This window comes from Dreissena polymorpha, chromosome 7 (assembly GCF_020536995.1).
Source record: "Dreissena polymorpha isolate Duluth1 chromosome 7, UMN_Dpol_1.0, whole genome shotgun sequence".
NCBI classification, from domain to species: domain Eukaryota; kingdom Metazoa; phylum Mollusca; class Bivalvia; order Myida; family Dreissenidae; genus Dreissena; species Dreissena polymorpha.
The window spans coordinates 48,240,862-48,258,381 of NC_068361.1; the positions used below are offsets into that span (position 1 = coordinate 48,240,862).

The 17,520-nt window shown below is 35.1% G+C and overlaps 1 protein-coding gene across 5 annotated transcripts; it reads left to right on the forward strand.

Annotated features, from left to right (window-relative positions):
• Positions 1 to 1,504: 1,504 nt before the first annotated feature.
• On the forward strand, positions 1,505 to 16,775 carry LOC127838429 (pyrimidine-specific ribonucleoside hydrolase RihB-like). Of its 5 annotated transcripts, none has more exons than XM_052366203.1 (7): positions 1,505 to 1,523; positions 7,568 to 7,638; positions 10,213 to 10,436; positions 13,788 to 13,962; positions 14,347 to 14,463; positions 14,846 to 14,982; positions 15,705 to 16,057. In XM_052366203.1, exons 3-7 carry the CDS (start codon positions 10,245 to 10,247, stop codon positions 16,044 to 16,046), a joined length of 963 nt encoding a protein of 320 aa, XP_052222163.1. In that variant the 5' UTR covers positions 1,505 to 1,523; positions 7,568 to 7,638; positions 10,213 to 10,244; the 3' UTR covers positions 16,047 to 16,057. The 5 variants fall into 5 exon arrangements, with proteins under 5 accessions (XP_052222163.1, XP_052222162.1, XP_052222166.1 ...); XM_052366202.1 differs by lacking the exon at positions 1,505 to 1,523 and adding an exon at positions 1,553 to 1,673; XM_052366206.1 differs by lacking the exons at positions 1,505 to 1,523; positions 15,705 to 16,057 and adding exons at positions 1,688 to 1,852; positions 16,064 to 16,775.
• Positions 16,776 to 17,520: the final 745 nt, after the last annotated feature.

A 17,520-nucleotide genomic window follows, 5' to 3' on the forward strand; every position in this document is an offset into this window, starting at 1 on the left:
GTGTTTTTGCAATGTCTCCCGTATGCGTATTAAAGATTTATTATAAAAATTGTTCCGGTATTAGCTTGTTTTGCAGATATGAAGAACGAGTTTCTGCTGAAAGCATTCTGTTATATATTCGTGTCAACTGTCGTTTTGATAAAAATTTGTACATCTTTTGTTCATAACGGGTTTACTTCGAAGAACTTAGATGTGGAAATACATCTTAGTTCTGTTTTTATAACGCAACTTTGTAATTTTTGCCAGGGTACCACGAAAACTACGAGAAATTTCTTTCGTCTTGAGGGAAGCAACTATTAGTAATAGTACTATGTGACGTCGGACGAATAGTCTCCCTTACCACTGAATATTATAATGGTATTATTGACTTTCACTTAAATTTTAAAAGGTGTAGCGCAGTTGAAATCAGTTTGGATGATGTATGTGGAAGGTTGCACACATATCAAGTATAACAACGGAATATCTACGTCTTATATTAACTGGACAACTTATTTAAACGGCCGTCTACTATACATGTTGCATTATAGTAGTATTGGAAGTTTGAAATTAATATACATGTTCATAAAACATACATTCATAGCGATTTGAAAAACAGTAAATTACTTGATCAATTCCTAGCTTATAATGTGTACAATCAAACATCATCAATATGTTGACTTAAAACATGTTTTCTTGATTTGGTCAGCAAAATTAAGCCCAAGTATCACTATTACCGGTAGAGCTCCGGGTCATCACGGTTTGCTAACGCCGGTCGACCGACGAGAACCGGGATAATTCGTGGAATTTTTCTAACACGGGCACACTATTTCCCGGTGCCGCCCCGCTTGAAGCCGGTCAACAACCCGGCAGAGTCCCGGTCAACCCCGGACAAGCTACGGTTTATCCCGGTGAAGCCTCTGCAGAGGCCCGGTTGTCGCCGGTAATGCCCCGATGGAGCCCCGGTGAAAGCCGGCAGCGTCCCGGCAGAGCCCCAGTATACCGTCAAAACTCAGCCGGCACTCACTGGGGCTATACCGGCATCAGACGCCGGCAGAGCTACGGCAACGCACCGGTTTCACCCCGGTCGTCGCCGGTAATGGCCCAGCGGAGCCCCGGGGAATGCCGGTGGCGTCCCGGCAGAGCGTCGATTTACCGATGTACCATAGCTATACCGGGACTCTACCGCATTCACCGGGGCTCCTACTTGGCACCATCGGCGACAACCGGAGCGTGGTCGTAGCTTTGCCAGGGTCTGTATGGGCCCCGGTGGGGCTACGGATCCGTCCCGGTTGTTCCCGGTACTGTCCTGGTTGTTCCGGTGCCGCGCCGGTCCTTCCCGTTGACTCCCGGTTCATCCCGGAGGTATTAAACATTTTAATACTTTCCCGGTGGAGCCCCGGTTGTCCCCGGTTCATCCCGGTCGTCCCCGGTGAAGACCCGATTAATCCCGGTGGAGTCCCGGACCACGCACCGGGGCTCCACCGTCATCTTAGTAAGACTGGGCCTTTGTATATGCATTCTTTCAACAAGGACATGTATGAAGTGTAAGTTTATTTCTAGACGTACATAGGGATTGATATAATTGACTAATTTGGATAATGTGACTTTATCCATATTAAATGCACAGTACTACTTTCTGAACCCACTACACAGGTGATTGAAATGTTGCTGTTGTGACAAGCAATATTATAAAGGTATTTACCGTGTGTGTCTTATCTGATTCGGTTAGCTATGACACAGTTTCTTTTATCGAAGCGCGTGTACACAATAGCTACTGCGTCGTTGAAGGGCGTTATCAGTGAACTCTTTATACCCGAGTTTTAAATTTGTTTTTGCAAAAGGAATTAAGTTCTGGTATAAAGTTTCGCATTTTGTGAGTACAACTTTGTACAATTTGCTTTCAAATATTATCAAAAGATTATTTGCTGTACATGTTATATAATATAATTTTCACTTATACGTGTTTATCAATATTTGCTATCACACAATAGTACTCGCGCATGTATTTTGTAAGGTGGCAGATTTTTTGCCATATCGTTTTGGCTTATTTGTGGGTTTGGTATTCACAAGAATTTATTGTTGAGATAATATGTACATGATAAATTAATAAAATGTATGTGATAATGACTAATACAACAATAAGTTACTAAAAACTTACACGAATTCTTCTCGATATAGTGTTCATAGTACGTTTAAGATCTAAACATGGGTAAACAGTTAAAACAATTACCAACTGGTGAAGAATGATACAGCTTTATACATTTAAGTGTACATAAAATGACACAAAGCGTATCATGACAACAACAAGTGTAAAGCACTACATGTATTATGATAAGTGTCAGTATTAAGTTATTATGATAAGTGTCAGTATAAAGTTATTATGATAAGTGTCAGTATAAAGTTATTATGATAAGTGTCAGTATAAAGTTATAATGATAAGTGTCAGTATAAAGTTATTATGATAAGTGTCAGTATAAAGTTATTATGATAAGTGTCAGTATAAAGTTATTATGATAAGTGTCAGTATAAAGTTATTACGATAAGTGTCAGTATAAAGTTATTACGATAAGTGTCAGTATAAAGTTATTATGATAAGTGTCAGTATAAAGTTATTATGATAAGTGTCAGTATAAAGTTATTACGATAAGTGTCAGTATAAAGTTATTACGATAAGTGTCAGTATAAAGTTATTATGATAAGTGTCAGTATAAAGTTATTATGATAAGTGTCAGTATAAAGTTATTATGATAAGTGTCAGTATAAAGTTATTACGATAAGTGTCAGTATAAAGTTATTACGATACGTGTCAGTATAAAGTTATTATGATAAGTGTCAGTATAAAGTTATTACGATACGTGTCAGTATAAAGTTATTATGATAAGTGTCAGTATAAAGTTATTATGATAAGTGTCAGTATAAAGTTATTACGATACGTGTCAGTATAAAGTTATTATGATAAGTGTCAGTATAAAGTTATTATGATAAGTGTCAGTATAAAGTTATTATGATAAGTGTCAGTATAAAGTTATTATGATAAGTGTCAGTATAAAGTTATTATGATAAGTGTCAGTATAAAGTTATTATGATAAGTGTCAGTATAAAGTTATCATGATAAGTGTCAGTATAAAGTTATTATGATAAGTGTCGGTATAAAGTTATTATGATAAGTGTCAGTATAAAGATATTATGATAAGTGTCAGTATAAAGTTATTATGATAAGTGTCGGTATAAAGTTATTATGATAAGTGTCAGTATAAAGTATCTTATGATAAGTGTCAGTATAAAGTTATTATGATAAGTGTCAGTATAAAGTATCTTATGATAAGTGTCAGTATAAAGTTATTATGATAAGTGTCAGTATAAAGTATCTTATGATAAGTGTCAGTATAAAGTTATTATGATAAGTGTCAGTATAAAGTTATTATGATAAGTGTCAGTATAAAGTTATTATGATAAGTGTCAGTATAAAGTTATTATGATAAGTGTCAGTATAAAGTTATTATGATAAGTGTCAGTATAAAGTTATTACGATAAGTGTCAGTATAAAGTTATTACGATAAGTGTCAGTATAAAGTTATTATGATAAGTGTCAGTATAAAGTTATTATGATAAGTGTCAGTATAAAGTTATTACGATAAGTGTCAGTATAAAGTTATTACGATAAGTGTCAGTATAAAGTTATTATGATAAGTGTCAGTATAAAGTTATTATGATAAGTGTCAGTATAAAGTTATTATGATAAGTGTCAGTATAAAGTTATTACGATAAGTGTCAGTATAAAGTTATTACGATACGTGTCAGTATAAAGTTATTATGATAAGTGTCAGTATAAAGTTATTACGATACGTGTCAGTATAAAGTTATTATGATAAGTGTCAGTATAAAGTTATTATGATAAGTGTCAGTATAAAGTTATTATGATAAGTGTCAGTATAAAGTTATCATGATAAGTGTCAGTATAAAGTTATTATGATAAGTGTCGGTATAAAGTTATTATGATAAGTGTCAGTATAAAGATATTATGATAAGTGTCAGTATAAAGTTATTATGATAAGTGTCGGTATAAAGTTATTATGATAAGTGTCAGTATAAAGTATCTTATGATAAGTGTCAGTATAAAGTTATTATGATAAGTGTCAGTATAAAGTATCTTATGATAAGTGTCAGTATAAAGTTATTATGATAAGTGTCAGTATAAAGTATCTTATGATAAGTGTCAGTATAAAGTTATTATGATAAGTGTCAGTATAAAGTTATTATGATAAGTGTCAGTATAAAGTTATTATGATAAGTGTCAGTATAAAGTTATTATGATAAGTGTCAGTATAAAGTTATTATGATAAGTGTCAGTATAAAGTTATTACGATAAGTGTCAGTATAAAGTTATTACGATAAGTGTCAGTATAAAGTTATTATGATAAGTGTCAGTATAAAGTTATTATGATAAGTGTCAGTATAAAGTTATTACGATAAGTGTCAGTATAAAGTTATTACGATAAGTGTCAGTATAAAGTTATTATGATAAGTGTCAGTATAAAGTTATTATGATAAGTGTCAGTATAAAGTTATTATGATAAGTGTCAGTATAAAGTTATTACGATAAGTGTCAGTATAAAGTTATTACGATACGTGTCAGTATAAAGTTATTATGATAAGTGTCAGTATAAAGTTATTACGATACGTGTCAGTATAAAGTTATTATGATAAGTGTCAGTATAAAGTTATTATGATAAGTGTCAGTATAAAGTTATTACGATACGTGTCAGTATAAAGTTATTATGATAAGTGTCAGTATAAAGTTATTATGATAAGTGTCAGTATAAAGTTATTATGATAAGTGTCAGTATAAAGTTATTATGATAAGTGTCAGTATAAAGTTATTATGATAAGTGTCAGTATAAAGTTATTATGATAAGTGTCAGTATAAAGTTATCATGATAAGTGTCAGTATAAAGTTATTATGATAAGTGTCGGTATAAAGTTATTATGATAAGTGTCAGTATAAAGATATTATGATAAGTGTCAGTATAAAGTTATTATGATAAGTGTCGGTATAAAGTTATTATGATAAGTGTCAGTATAAAGTATCTTATGATAAGTGTCAGTATAAAGTTATTATGATAAGTGTCAGTATAAAGTATCTTATGATAAGTGTCAGTATAAAGTTATTATGATAAGCAGGGGTTTTTTTTAGAGAAAGGGGAAGACGCTGGACGCTGGGTGAAAGGGGAAAAAAGAGTGCGAAAGAGACATATTAGGGGAAAAAATAAAAACTGTTCATTTCAATGTCTATAACTCATCAAAAGAGGCTTGTCTCTGTCCTTTTTTGTTCTTAAACACATTTAACACGTATTAAAGTCAAAGTCCTTAATAAAGTTGCAGGTGTAGATCTAATAATGGGAAATGTTTTCAGCTATATTACTGCACTGGGGCCGGGGGACGATGTCAATTTTGTGATTTCAATTTCATGACGAATGGCTTGACGATCTTGATCTGCTACAGTATTGGAAGGGAAAGGATCGGCAGCTGCCGATTGTCTACTTTCACTTTCACAATGTTCGATGTTGATTACCTCAGAATCCTGCTGGGTTATAACGGTTTCCGATGATTCTTTCTTAAAAAATGCCTCGATGCGTTCAGTATCTTCCGAGTCCGAATGTTTTTTTTGTTTGTGTAAGAGTGCCAATTGTGAGACATTTTTTTCTGTTTTCACGTTTATATCTTGGCTTGCATATAGCCCGGATGAAAATTCGACTGGTTTCCGGTAATTAATTGACGAAACACGCTTTTCGCGCAAGACCGGTATCCAGTAAAATAGTCACATGATTATTACGATTAGTTGCCCAGTTTACATGACGTAATTGAAGAGCTATATTTAGAATAACTGGGATTCCCAGATTTTTTGTGTTCGTCTGGAGAGAGAGAGAGCGAGGTCGTTGTACTTGGTGCAATTTGGATAATTGTCGAATGCCCAAAGGAAAAATAAACATTTCTTTGAGAGAAAATATTATATTTTGGTGAAAAATGATATTTTTGGTGGGGAAATTGTATTTTGAGGGGAAAAATTCTGGTAGGGGAAGACGCCGAATATCGGCGTCACTTTCTTAGTAAAAAAAACCCCTGATAAGTGTCAGTATAAAGTATCTTATGATAAGTGTCAGTATAAAGTTATTATGATAAGTGTCAGTATAAAGTTATTATGATAAGTGTCAGTATAAAGTATCTTATGATAAGTGTCAGTATAAAGTTATTATGATAAGTGTCAGTATAAAGTATCTTATGATAAGTGTCGGTATAAAGTTATTATGATAAGTGTCAGTATAAAGTTATTATGATAAGTGTCAGTATAAAGTTATTATGATAAGTGTCAGTATAAAGTTATTATGATAAGTGTCAGTATAAAGTTATTATGATAAGTGTCAGTATAAAGTATCTTATGATAAGTGTCAGTATAAAGTATCTTATGATAAGTGTCTGTATAAAGTTATTATGATAAGTGTCAGTATAAAGTATCTTATGATGAAGAGCTGGTAGTGAGTAAGACTTAAAGGGAAGGCGAAGAACAGTAACGGACGAAGGGCACTCGACAACATAACTATGGTGGGCAGTTGGGAGTACTTAGGAGGAATGTTTTGACAATGTTTGATATGTCCAGATGTATTTCCAAACAGATTGTTCAAAAGACAAGCTTTAAATGTATAGGAACGTGTTTTGCAGTTTCTATTTCTCCTTACGCGCGAAGAGCACTGTCCAGTGATATTGGATAAGGTCATAAGGGGACGGTACTCAAGTCTCAATCTTGATATCTGAGTGGTATTCAGGACTTTAATACATATGTTTCATTTTGTAAAAGAGAAATCCATGTTTCTGCCTTATTTTTGAAAATGTTTTCCGCGTTAGATCATTTAATACAGAATTAATATTACAAAATTTAGTGGAGCCGGTGCATATTTTGACTGTACAGAAATCTAGTTTGCGCTTAATTCATTAAAGCAGTTACCCAAAACATAAAACGGTCGCATAAAATGAACATACAATCTTCAAGATTAGACATGGATATTGCGTGCCTAAGAGACCTCCTCAAAAAGCCGATACGTTGCAAGGCTTTGTTTATAGCTGGATTTATGTTTGCAGACCATTGGGTAACGTTAGAAAAAACGGGAGATTACCATTGAGTGGGTTGGAGCGCGGTTAAATTATACAAGCCAAGTAATAGAACAAGTATGAAGGACTACAGATCTTGGTTATGATTTTGTGCGGCTAGTGAGGGCGTTTAAAATATGCAAATGTTGTTAAGGTCATCAAATTACCTTATATCTTAGTTTATTTTATTAATTATGTCGGGGATATGCACAATAAGGAGCATCGGCGATAATCGAACCTTGTGGAACACCTGCGGAGATGGTGGGCCATGAAGAATCAGTGTTAACAAAAAAGGACGCGTTGTTTGCATTGTAGAGGAAAAGATTTGAACCAATTGAGACATGATCGCTTTACAAATAGTCCACGGTGTCATACTCCGTCAAATGTTTTTGATATTTTGCAAAATAATGCTAGTACTTCACTGCAAGTGTCAATTTGTTTGCAGATATCAACGTAGACATAAGCAAGTTGGTTCGAAGTGGAACCAACTTAGATTGATTACCGGATTTATGAGAAGTAAGTAGTTTGTTGGAAGTAAGATAATTGTAAAAAGTTTTTTTTTGTCATGTTGCCCTTATTGTATACCTTGTATACTTGGGTGAAAATAAAGAGTTGTTCTGTTCTGTTCTACGCATCATTCCATAAGTTTGCTATCGCAGCTGAGAGGAGATAAAGTGATGCTATGTTTGCTAGCATCCAGAATGTTGGAAAAACGATGCGTTTAAAAGAGAATTGAAAACGGTAGGGCTAGTTCTTGTCAACCTTCGCGTAGGAATTTGGGGCCTGATCGAACAGGTTTCACTGGCTTTGGACGGATACATTGACTGAACTGAATCAATAACGTTCTTATGCAATATTGCCAAGTTTAAATGGCTGTGATTAGTTTATTCTTGTAGAAATGGAAGGGGCTGGTTTGTATGACGAGCAGAGGTACTTATTTAAGTCAGAGAAAGCTTCAACATTAGTATGATATAATGAATATAGGTTATTATAGTTTTTTTTATGTTACTGTGTTAATTGTTTCGCTGATTTTGTTGTTGTATTTGTTTGTATACTTCTGTATTGAACATACTTCTGTATTGCCTTTGTTGCCTGATTTCTGAAATGTCTGAAGTTAGCACAAGCTGTAGCCGTGTTTGATGTCTGAGCTTTTGTGTGAAGTTTATTTATTTGTCACAACAGTTTATGGATATGATCATTAAACCAGGGGCATTTCAGTTCGTCGGATATTTCGTTGTGTTCTGAATTGTTTCAGCAGCAGATTTAATTATTGTTTCAGATATTATATCATAGACATTCTCGAGGTTATCCCAAGCGATCACATTTGACAAGTTTACATTCTTTTTTTCTTTAAATATTGTGTAGTTGCCCTTGTCATAAAGCCAAAGCCAGTTTGAAGGAGATAGAATTAGGCTTGTTAAATTTGAGGATACCAACAACAGGGCAGCGATAAGTCCAGGAATTAATGGATCTTCTATAAAGTTAGCCATTGTGTGTGTGATGTATCTTAAATTCAAATAACAGCGTGGTGGTGAAAAGTTTCGTATGCTTAAACCATAACGTATTGATGTGTGTATGCATGTCTCTGTGAACCCCAGGGCACCGTATACTCGAGCTTCAAATGAGCCCCCGGTAGGGTGGCATAAAATGATAGCAGTTGAACTGTCAGTCCTTTTGTCTGTCTGTCTGTGTGTCCGTACGAAAACTTTAACATTAGTCACAACTTTTGCAATATTGAAGATAGCAACTTGATATTTTGCATGCATGTGTATCTCATGGAGCTGCACATTTTGGGTGGTGAAAGGTTAAGGTCATCCTTCAAGGTCAAAAGTCAAATCATACGATCAAAGGGAAGTAATAAACTTTAAAAGGGATATAATTTTAAAACTTGCCAAATGATATATTAACATTTTATTTCAAAGCGGCGGAATAGGGGGCATTGTGTTTCTGAAAAACACATCTCTTGTTTGTTAATAATCGAGCTGTGACCAACACGACAATAATGAATTTGATGCCGTTTTTGTCGCTCTCGAGTTTGCAACATTCATATACGACACCACGCCAGAATGCTATGGAAGAAATCAGTCACCATAGTTACGAGTGATTGAACGGGTGATAATGAATATTGAGAAAAAGAGGGTTGTGTGTTTTCGGACGACTACATTAAAAACAAACATATTCCTCGAACCATTTACTTCACCATGACGACACTAACCACTTGCATCAAGAATCAAAGCGCTGAAGGCACTGAATTTGTTCGCTGTTGTATAATCTTAGACGCAACTCAGTTTTCAAAAGTATGTTATAGCTTTTTATATCGCAAGTTTGAAATGACCACAACCCATTGAAATTTATAATGAGTGTGTCCTCAAACACAGGTCGAGATGTTTTTTTTTCTTCAAGTCATTGATACAGCTAATCAGTGTGCACAGGCTAATCTTATTCGACATGCATTAAGCCCCGTTTTCCCTGAAAGAAGCCAATATGTACAGATTTCAATGATAAACACTAGACTGGCCAACTTTGTCTTACAAACTGTTAAATACACACTATGAACTGTACCAGTGAGAACAGGCAGATGCGGTGATTAGAGTAGACGCTTTAAGCATTCTGTCGTCTGCTAAATTTTACTGGAGTTATCCACACAGGCAGTCACGGGTTACGGTTCCTAGCGTAGCTAAGGAATACTGATTTGCAAAATTCGATCTGCATTATTTGTGAGCTAACGCTCACAAATAATAAAACGAGTATGCTTCCAGACCTGGAATAATACATTATTTAGATTAAACGTAGAGATATTCTGTATGTGAGAGTGTGTTTCAATATTTACGAGGTCCTTCCACGCCTGAAACTGCATTGTGTGAGGACACAAGTCACTCAATCTGAATTAGCTATGCATATTTCATTGCAATACGCGTTAATTATACGAGTATTACGGAAGGTGTCGTTCCTGATTAGCCTTTGCTACACACTTTAACCATGTTTTTTTTCCAAAACAAGGTTAATTTTTTTTACGTATCATGCCTTGAAAAAATGTTATGACAAATTTTGATTTTGATTTTTTGTGAGCATCTTTGTGATTTCAATCAGGAGCGTGATTAAATCAACCCAACATCTGGGACATGTCGCTCTCTCAGAGAAAAAAGCTTCTGATCGACACTGATGCGGGTTGTGACGACGCCCAGGCGATTCTGATGGCGCTCAAGAACCCGGATGTTGACGTCATCGGGATCACGTGCGTGGCCGGCAATGCTGACGCGGACCAAGTCGGACGCAACGTGTTGCGCGTGCTGCAAGTGGCAGACAGGCTCGATGTAAGATGATTTTGTTCCGCACAAAGGTCAATACTAAATAATTTATAGCAAGTTTATGACGCAATTTTGGATATGAAAAAAACTATTTACACAGCCTAGTATACAGTCTAAACTGACCTAACGGCCACCTGAATTGACCGGTCACCTGCAGACAACGGTCAGTCTGCACCCCCCCCCGACGAAAAACACTCTTTATTACCTTTTTTCAGATTAAGCGAGTTGCAAATCACCGTAATACTGTTTATAGGACATTTTGTATTAACTCTTCGTTTTTCTGTGCGCAATTTACAACATAGTTTTCTAAGCACCAAGCATGTGTCCTAAGCGCCAACAAAATCAAAAAAACAACTTTAAATTGTTTCGTATATCTCCATTAATAACGTGGACATTGTTATCACACGGTGTGTGTGTGTGAATAGAGAGCAGAGGCATAAAGAGCAACCCTGAATACATGTTACGGTAATGTATGCGTTATCTTGCATAGTTGTGCAGCTATTGAAAAGACGAATACAAAGTGACGAAAGCATACCGTATGGTGTACCATTCTTGTCTGGTATTCTAATCTTTGTTATCTCCGTATTTAGGTCAATGTCCAATAGCGAAATAGGTCGAACCTTCGTATCCTAAGATTCCGAACACAACAATATTAAGTCGGGCATATAAAAGCTCATTTGAATATTTAATATACACACAATGAACCTTCGGCTGAACCAGCCGGATTGAACCATTATCTTTATACCACGCGGTCCTTAAAGGGGCCTTTTCACAGATTTTGGCATTTTTTAACTTATTCATTAAATGCTTTATATTGATAAATGTAAACATTGGATCGTAAAAGCTTCAGTAAAAAATCAAGAATAAAATTAAAAAAAAAGGAAAAGAACATTGCCCGGAACAGGTTTCGAACCAGTGACCCCTGGAGTCCTACCAGAGTCCTGAAGTAAAAACGCTTTAGCCGACTGAGCTATTCCGCCGAGTACACATACTTGACGTATTTTATACCTTATATAAGCAATCTTCGTAGTTTCACAAAATTTAACGACAAAAACAGAACTCTCCAAATTATTCAATCGTTTCGCGTTGCAACGCTTTATAATTTTTAGGTTTTAAAATCGTCAAAAGATGCATATAATGGCTATATTAGACCATGGTAAATGTTCAGTATTACTGTTTCCTCACAAATATCATAACTAAAACGAAAATTTGCGAATCTGAAACAACTTTTTTCAATTTTGTCAATTTACCAAAGCGTGAAAAGATCCCTTTAATGTATGGCAAGGAACAAAATTCCGAAAATACATGTTTGAGACAACAAACACTAATACACAAGAAACACACAAACATGGATTAAAACACACTATTGTAATACAAAATAGCATTGCATGATTGTTAAAGTTCTAAAGCATTTCGTTCAATATGACTGTGCGTAAATGCATGTAATATAAGCCTTAACGACGGTGTATTTTAGAAGTCCCCATTTTAGTTTAGACGCACACGCAGCATGAACTCACATAGTCTGTTGCATTATACGAAATTGTCTTTATGTCGTTGTAATTCAGTCAGTGCATTGATCTATCAACAATAGATTTGTATAATACAAAATCGCTAGTCTATGTGATTTGATTACGCATTTTTATGTAACACTCTTAAGGTTCATGTAAAGTCCCAAAATGACCCCATATAGATGAAATTTTAAAATATAAAAATGATCAGTTATACCCAAAATAAGTTAATGAAATTTACATATGGTTGCAATAATCACATTTTTATTCCATATATGTACACAATTAAAAAAAAACACTCACAAATGGTAGTAATAATGTAATTATTATCAAAAATATTGCAAGGTATGGCAAATTCTCAATTTCATTAAAAAAACACAAATGCACCAAATAAAAACACCAACAGTATATCCAAGTTATATGTAAGGTACTCCGAGCATTGAATTGCGTCAATACAGCCCCACAAAGACACTATGCGTATTTCAAAATGAACATGTCAATGCCATGAGTCGCTATTTATAGATTTTGGAAAAATACTAACTTTCTGCGCGCATAGCATGCGATCAATAAGAGTTATGATCTTATAAAATAAAATTAATGAAAATATATCATTTTCATAATATCTCCATAACAATGACACTTACTTGAAACGCACTATTTGAAAAGAATCTTGATATAATTGACTCTCTTTCCGATTTAATTTCATCGGTCGTCCATCTTGGTCAGAAATGTGTATTGATTCCTATTTGCGAATTTGTTAAATATTGCTTATATTAAATATTTACTTTATAACATAACTTGAAATTACCTCATAAACAAATTATACAAATTTTAGAACAAACGGATCGTGAGTAATTTATCAATGATCGATTTTGAAACGAAATATTTTTCGAATATACTTCCGGCAAATAATGGCTTCCTGAACAAGTAAACATGACAAGACAATAACAAAAGCACTTTTTCATCGATGACAAGGTTTTTATAGAAATGTAAGTGTTCAGTTGGTTTAATGTGTGCGTGTGCCCAACATTTGTATAATTCATTTTTCCGATCCCACAAATATTATGCCTAGATCGTTAATTGAAATATTGTTATGTCGACTTCCTTGAAACCGGATGTTTTATGCCCCACATGTTTAACTAACGTGTATGTAGTTCGAGATGTGACATAAACATGTTGTAATTTGTTTTAAGGTAGCCAATTAGTCGTCTTTCCGAGTCCTATATATTTCAAATGAACAATCAAAGTGTTTTTCCTTTTGGTAATATAGTTTATTTTTTGTAATTGTGTCATTTTGTGACTATAATGAGTACTGTATTGCGAGTAGATAAGTAATTTTGAAAATGAAGGTTCACTGGTAAGTCCACCATACTTAAAGTAGTCCCCAATTATTGTGTTAACTTTTGACATTTTTTTTATGTTTTCCTTTTCCTTATTTTAGGATTGTTGGTGTGTGTTGTGTGGACTTTTCATTTGTAGTACCTAACATTAAGTGTATACAATATTTTGACCAAAGGAATTTGTTCAATTTAACTCCGTTTGTTATTTTGATAATTTCATGCATGCGCTGTATATTTCTTCAAAAGCAACATTTTGCATCATATTTTTTTTATTAGCATTTTCTTATATGTTCTACAAGTGTTAACGAGGCTATTGACTTATAAATTGAATTTATTGCCATAATATTTATTGAAGTATTTCTATGTGAAGAATACGCCTTTTTACACTTTACATGAACCTTAAAGACATATGCACTTGCAAGCACATTAAAAAGAGATAGGTCCCTTAACAAAGCCCTGGCGTTCTTAATTGCTAGATATATCGTTAATAATTACAATTTATCGTTTAGATTCCCGTTTTCCTCGGTTGTAATGAGCCGTTGCTGGGCGACAAGAGAGTAAGAAGCGAATATCACGGGAAGGATGGTTTTGGGGACGCACCGTCTGACGACTCCCCGGATGAAAGTCTCCTCCAATCAGAACACGCCGTTCTTGCCCTATCTCGGTTGTCTCGACAACATTGCAGTAAATACACTATTATTTTATGGCTGGTGTGGTTTGATTTCTGTTTTTCGTAAAATGTAATAATTTTACCTGCATTATCATGTTTAACATTTGCAACATGGTATATGTACCGGTAGTTGTTTGTTATATCAAAGTCATGGTTGAAATGCCGATATTTTTCCGTATTCGAAAGTAGTGTTTTGTTGATGCTATTATGCTCAAATCACAGACTCTGATTTATATTCGAGAGCATGCGACACTAAAAAGATGTTTTTATTATTTGTATTTACAAAGAAATTTAACGTATTTTTAATTTCTATGTAAATGTACAGCTAAACTTATATTTCCAATTATACGCAGCATATAAAAGCAAACCGAGATTTTGTTGCGATCTTTTTATGCAAGACGAACTTAGCTTAGTCTGCCTGGGACCTCTAACGAACATTGCCGTGTGCATCCGCATGGATCCCAAGTTTGGTACCCGGCTGCGACATTGTTACATCATGGGAGGCAACCACGAAGGCAAGTACATGTCAAACAATTCTTACACAATATTTTAAATACATGTTATATCATATTTAAGCTCGTTTAAAAAAATAGTTTTAAATGGAAAAAAAACCGACATGACCCTAAATTTTTGTGAAACGTACATATCCTCAATGGTATCTCTAACAATTTCCACAGTATATTCGGGTACATGTACAGTTTCCAGGTTCTCGAGTCCGTTCCTGAGTAAACCAGTACTTGGTGTCTTTGCAGGAGATCTTAAGAACGCTCCCATCATGGAGTTCGAACCCATGGTATCCCGGTCGCTAGGCGGACACCATATCCACTACTTCATCATTTAATTTCATTTAACGCTGTTAATTGCAACTTTAATTGTGTTTAAAAATCTATTTATCAGGAAAAGGGAACCAGACGGTGTGTGCCGAGTTCAATTTCTATTACGACCCCGATTCTGCTTACGTAGTACTAAATCAGCTTACGTCACCAATCACCATGGTGACGTGGGAGACATGCCTCAAACACTCGCTGCCATGGGTATGTGTTTTTGAATCCGTAGCATATTAACCCATTTATGCCTAGCGTCTAGAAAAAAGGCCTTGGCAAACAGCATAGACACAGATGAGACACCGCATGATGCGTTGTCTCATCAGGGTCTGCGCTGTTTGCTTAAAGGAATTTCTGTAAGAAATATTCTAAATATAGAAATAAATATACTAGACATCCCTTATTTTGGAAATAAATTGATCCAATTAAGAAGGATGGGAGAGTCCACTAGGCATAAATGGGTTAATTCAAAGTGTCAGTGCTCTTCAACAACGCATCGCTCCGAGGTAAATGAATAATCATGAAAACGTTGCGAGTATTATTACGTCATGAAGATGATACTTTCCAATAGCTGATACGAATAAAATGTTTGACCAGGGGGTTATACCTTATAAGTTATTTATAAAATCCGTAGTGCCAACATTTGAAATGTACATGTAATATTTGTCTCGGCTTAATTTTCATTTTAATGCACTGCATGGCACGTGAAAACTGACATATCGGATATTTTTGTGGAACATTACAGGTCTGAAGCATATTAGACTATTTGGAAATTAATTTTAATGTTATATTTTATGTAATATTTTTTCGTTTTTCGTTTCGTTTTTTTCCTTTTTCGTTATTTTTCCAAATTGTATGTTGAATGTGCGTTCTGTCATGGATATTAAAGCGCATTTGAATTGCTTAGGTTGAAAACCATGGTCTTCTTGTAGGCTGACTTCGTTGCGTTGAAAAAACATCAAGACCTCTCAACCGCTGGTCGATTTATGAATAGAATCGAGAATTACGTAGTAAAAACAATTTACCAACCTCGTATTGACGCCGGGTTAGAGAAAGGTTACGAAATCGTTGACCAGTACGTAATGGCCTCGGCAATGTTCGACGACGTCGTTTTACGGCAGAGTCACGTTTACGCCAGCGTTGAATTAAAATCGCCGCTTACGCTTGGGCAGACTGTTGTCGACTGGAACGGCGTTTTAAAACGAGAGCCTAACGTGAATATTGTTACGGGTATAGACCTAAAATATGTTTACAAGTACCTTATGGAAATGTGAACATGTTTTTGTTTTAGGACGTTTACAAGACCTTGAGGGCTAACGACTCCGTGTGTTCCGTTTTTCTGCGAAAGATCGAAAAGTCATCGTTTAATTTTTCGATGAAACAGGGTTGGGAACGCTATCTTCCCGCGGATGAAATATTGATGGCCGTAGTATTGAATACTGACGTCATCAAAACGTGTGTAGCTGCGTACGCCAGCGTGGAGTTGAAAGGATTTTATACCGTTGGTCAGTTAGTTGTGGACTGGACCGGTATGATGAAGCGGCAAAAGAACGTGCATATAGTCACTGAATGTAACCAGTCTGTGTACGAAAAGATGTTACAGAATATAGTCGGTATTTAGAAAATAATACCAGTTGAGGTTGTAACTTAGAAAATTATACCAGGTGAGGTTGTAATGCAAGTTGGTTTGGATACTTGGATTTAAAAACAAACTCTTCTTTCTAAGACGCACACATTAAATGTGATATACACCGACGTCGTTTGGAATTAATGAAGAAATCAACTCACAAGAGTTAAGGACTCGCCATAAACTAAGTGGAAAACCGACACACTCTGATAACGACAGAAAACCATGAAATGAAAATATTACTAACTCATGGTATCACGAGAAATGAATATACATTTTGCTGGATGAAGATACACATACGAATATACAAATCATAATGTAAAAGTTTATGTTAAAGGTGGCCAATTTTGTTGTTGATAAAGTGATGTGCTCCGCATGGGCCTTTTATTGTTTATGTGTATTGTCTATAATACATGTATACAGATATTTAGTTTCAGAGGGAATATAATCATGCGCATTTTGTGTCCACATGTTTTTTCGAAATAAAGATAACAGTATGCTAAATAATTGATATGTGCAATGTTATGCTCTCTAAAATCATCTTGATTTACTGGACATGTTTTCAGTTAGTGGTACTCGTTTTGTTGTTCTTTTACTGTAATGATTAAAGATAATGGACTTCAGCGGGATACTTGCGCAAAGGCGGAATTCAACGAAAAAGTAGCCAGGAAAACGTTGTAAAACGTGAACTTTGATCCGTGTCAAGTTCTTTTTTTTTTAATTTCGCACGGCATACCATTTTTATTACTTAAATGCATTCAGCTTATCATGCGCTTAAAGAAAATGTATGGTTAAGGGGGGGGGGGGGGTCCACGTGCAAAATGGTGTCATTTTGTTTTTCTTAATTTTAAGATCTTACATTAAATTACACACGGATGTAAACTAGTATATTGTGACCTTCAAATGTTTCCTTTGTTTTTTTTTCTGATGTGTTTCATCAATGTTTTTAGGAGTTTTCAGGTTTTTCCCGTTAAGGCAAAATTGGGCCATAAAACATCGTGTCTGGACAGTGACTTTGTAATTCGTTTTTTAACCAGGTTTTCCGAAGGAAAAAACTGGTTATTAGATTGGCGAATGCGGGCGGGCTGGCGGGCTGGCTGGCTGGCTGGCTGGCTGGCTGG